At 35.2% G+C, this 3,950-nt stretch overlaps 1 protein-coding gene across 2 annotated transcripts in view; it reads right to left on the bottom strand.

Annotated features, from left to right (window-relative positions):
* Window positions 1–915: 915 nt before the first annotated feature.
* The window catches only part of LOC107754988 (uncharacterized), a 25,407-nt gene continuing 22,372 nt past the window's right edge, over window positions 916–3,950 (bottom strand). Inside the window, exons 4-6 of one of the 2 annotated variants that reach the window (XM_016571634.1) lie at window positions 2,942–3,155; window positions 1,560–1,654; window positions 916–1,060 (exon numbers count right to left, since the gene is read on the bottom strand). In XM_016571634.1, the coding sequence (XP_016427120.1) occupies window positions 977–1,060; window positions 1,560–1,654; window positions 2,942–3,155 (393 nt within the window). In that variant the 3' untranslated portion in view covers window positions 916–976. Of the gene's footprint in view, window positions 1,061–1,414; window positions 1,655–2,941; window positions 3,156–3,950 lie in introns of those variants that run through there. The other variant, XM_016571633.1, reaches the window with a different exon arrangement.

Genomic DNA, 3,950 nt, shown 5'->3' with positions numbered 1-3,950 from the left:
AAAAAATATTTGTTGTTTGTCTCAATAAATTGGGTTAATTAAAAAATACAGTGGTTAAATTTAAACATTTTTTTCTATTGCTCTTTTTAAAAAAGGTTATAAAAAATTTCAATAATTATCGATACCGAACGATATGAAACATTATATCGTTGATAATTTTTTTACCTATATCGCCCAGCCCTAGCTTTAGATCACAAGTATATACTTGAATAAGCAAGAATGCACAGAATGAGAAGACAATAGAAGGCAAACACTTCATTTTATTAACAAATATCACAAAATAAATAGACATCTTTATTTCTGTATGTAACATGAATTGAATGTGATTTCTGCCAGGCACTTAATTTCTACAGATCTGATGATGCTGTCTGTTAGTGATTCACACTAAACTACTGCTGGGACCTATTCATTTTTGCTAGTATTCATTTCATAGTGAATAGTCAACATCATAGTCTGACTTGTTTGTCCTGTAGCAGTAGAGTCTGTTGGTGACTAACACTGCACTAATTAGGACACTTGCTTTGATATTTTATTATCTAATGCAGTGGCTTTTATATTTTTATAAGACTCCACGTATTTTTTTTTTATGGTCACTGTATCTTCAGTAAGATTTGTGGTCATTTTAGGCTGGATCAGTCTCCGGTTCTTGTTTTTGTCAAGATCTACTCAAAAACACAATGCACTATTTATCATCACATTACACCAATAATTACCACATTTTTTTTCACAAATGAAATGCTAATACACAAACTTTGGTCACTCTAATGTGCATTGAATATTCAACATTCCAAAAACGATCACAAAATAGATCAATTTGTAAGCTTTGCACGTGTTGTAAGTAGAGTCCGACCGATATATCAATATCGGCCTTTTTTTACTCCCTAATATCGGTATCAGCCCCAAAAACCCATATCGGTCGGGCTCTAGTAGTAAGTTTATAACTCCCCTCAAAACACACACACACATACGCTCAGGGTCATTCAAACACTGCAGAGGCCAGTCCGCTCTTCCTGAAAGTCTCTGCCACGTGTCTGGAGTGCTGGATTTTGGCCGAGAGCGCCTCAAACACGTCATTCTCAGTGCACTGATGTCAGACTCATTTTGGATAATAAAGTTTATTGTTAAATTGTTAAATGCCCTGCCTCCATTACGTATCTCTGTCACGTCATTATAAGTGTTTGATCACCAAATTTGAGTGATCATTGCAAAAAATGTGTTTATTTATATATATTCTGTTTATGTATATACTGTATTCTATATATAGTACCAGTCAAATGTTTGGACACACGAATGGTAAAGTGTCCAAACTTTTGACAGGTACTGTACTATAATACACAAAGAATATCGGCCGATATATCAATATCGGCCTTTTTTTACTCCCTAATATCGGTATCAGCCCCAAAAACCCATATCGGTCGGGCTCTAGTAGTAAGTTTATAACTCCCCTCAAAACACACACACACATACGCTCAGGGTCATTCAAACACTGCAGAGGCCAGTCCGCTCTTCCTGAAAGTCTCTGCCACGTGTCTGGAGTGCTGGATTTTGGCCGAGAGCGCCTCAAACACGTCGTTCTGGTCCAGCGCCGTGGCCGTTCTGTAGATGAACATTCCCAGAGACTCCAGTCCTCTCATGCCCAGATTTACACCACAACCTTCCACAGAACCATATCAGAGATTACAGACAAATAGTGTGCAATACAATTGGTTATGATCTGAAAGGGAATGTTACTTGTAATGATTCTGATTCAAATATTTTTGGCTTCATGGAAAATGTTGTTAGCAGCCATACAGTGCTACAGAATAAAGTATATACAGGTCATTCTCATTCAATTTATTATTATTGTTTTGTTTTATTGTATTTATTTTATTCTATTTTACTCACAGTACTCTTTCACAGTATCACCCAGTTTCAGTGTGCCTTGTAATAAATCACATAAACACATTATAATCAATATTCCTGTGCTTTTGTGTCAAGAACATACATACTACATACTTATAAAAAGTAACATACAGATAAAAATAAAATATTGATAAAAGACTAAAAATTAAACTCAAATTACTACATAAAATGTATTATTATTATTATTGCATTTTTATAAAATATTAGTCAACATTCTGGTGCTTTGTGCCAAAAACAATATTACATAATAATACAAAAAGTTTAAGTTTTTCTTTTCTTTTTTTCCCCAAAACAGAGTGGAACTATTAAACTTGTGAAAGCCAAAAATAAAATACTAATAAAGACTGTAAATTAAATTTTACTAAATAAAATGTATTACTATTATTATATAAAAAAAATATTATTATAAATATATGTTTTTAAGAGGGAAATGTCAGCATAACAGGGTTGAACAGAAAGTGCAGAGGGAAATAAAAAAATTTGCAATTAAATTATTTTAGAAAAAAAAAATACATTTGAATTTTAACAAAGGCAAAATTTAGGTACAGTTCATTTTTATACGTGGAATTTGGCTTTATTTATTTTGCATTACAAATTTTTGGTTTTATAACTCTATATATATTAATATAAATATTATTTAACACCCTAAATATATAGTTTTATTTCATCTAAATTTGTAGCAGTAAATATATGAATAGTTTTAAATATGAATATCCATAACCACAAGTATAAGGGGACATTCTGACAGAAGGTTAAAAATGTGAGGCACAGGGCAGTAGAAGAGGAGGAAAGAAAAAGAAATTATTATTTTTTTTTAAAGTTGAACTTCTTTCAACCTAAACGCCGTGTTTTTAGAACGGTGCGTCATGCGTGAGATGCTGCAACAGACACAAGCCGTGAACGCAACAGTCAAACATGTCCATCTAGTGCATGTTTACATAGAAAACGCAATGCAATGGAATGGAAAACCGTGAAAGAAGAGAAACTCTGTATTTGGCCTAGAAGCATCCAGACGATGTTGAAGCGTGGCTGTGCTCACCAGTGTCGAAGTTGAGCACTCGCGCAGCTTCTCCTTCCACAGTCACGGCGACGTTGTCTCCTTCGATGTAAGCGGCGCTGACGCGTCTGTAGGACAGCATGATCTCGAACAGCTTGCGGCTGCACTGCATGTGGTGCAGCGTGAGTTCACTCAGACGCGGCTCGATGTCTGTCTTATACGCGTTGAACGACTGGTGGAAGATGTTCTTCATGATCTGAGTCAACAGAGAGGAAAGTGATTCGTTCAGTCTCCAGCTCTGCATGCTCATCGGGGGTCTTTACAAGCACATCACACCCACACACATATAGTGACTGTAACCAGGTAACAGCATGTGTCTCAGTGAACGACATTTCCTTGTGTCTTGATATATCCTGTCTGTTTCTTTTTTTTATCTCTTTGTCACCGTTTCTTTCTTTAGCTCTTTATTGTTTCCTTTTTCAACCACTCAACTGCATATTTCTGTGCTATTGTTCCTCTTTTCATGTCTGCTTCTGCATTCTTTCTTTCTATTTATTCATTAATCAAACTCTCCAAGTAAGGCAAAAACAGAGTCAGAGTTGTGAAAATATCGTCTTTTGGCAAGTTAGCCCTGTTTGCCCCTGCTGGTAAATTTTGGAACTGCACTATCTAGATGTTGTTTGTTCGTATTTATGTTTGTTTGATTGTTCGTAGGGTTTAGGGGTTATTATATGCCACGACTGACCAATCAGAATCAAATATTCTAGAGAGATGTGAAATAGGGCTGGGCGATATGGCCAAAAATATAACCTTTTTTTTCCATAACATACAATATTGATATTTATCACAATATTCATTTACCATTAATGGTGAGGGAAATGCTTTCCGCATGTTTGTTTGTTTGTTTGTTAGACCTTGAGAATGAATGTAATTAGCTACGTTTCCATCCACCTATTTTTATGCGCATTTTGGATTATCGCATAAAAAGTGCTAGATGGAAACGCCAAGATGCGCATAAATTCTAAAAATGCGCGTAAAAAACCGTATGCGC

Source organism: Sinocyclocheilus rhinocerous, unplaced genomic scaffold (genome assembly GCF_001515625.1).
Source record: "Sinocyclocheilus rhinocerous isolate Xijiao unplaced genomic scaffold, SAMN03320098_v1.1 scaffold3125, whole genome shotgun sequence".
NCBI lineage: Eukaryota > Metazoa > Chordata > Actinopteri > Cypriniformes > Cyprinidae > Sinocyclocheilus > Sinocyclocheilus rhinocerous.
Note: the sequence above shows the minus strand (reverse complement) of the source record. Positions and strands in the feature narration are given on the sequence as shown.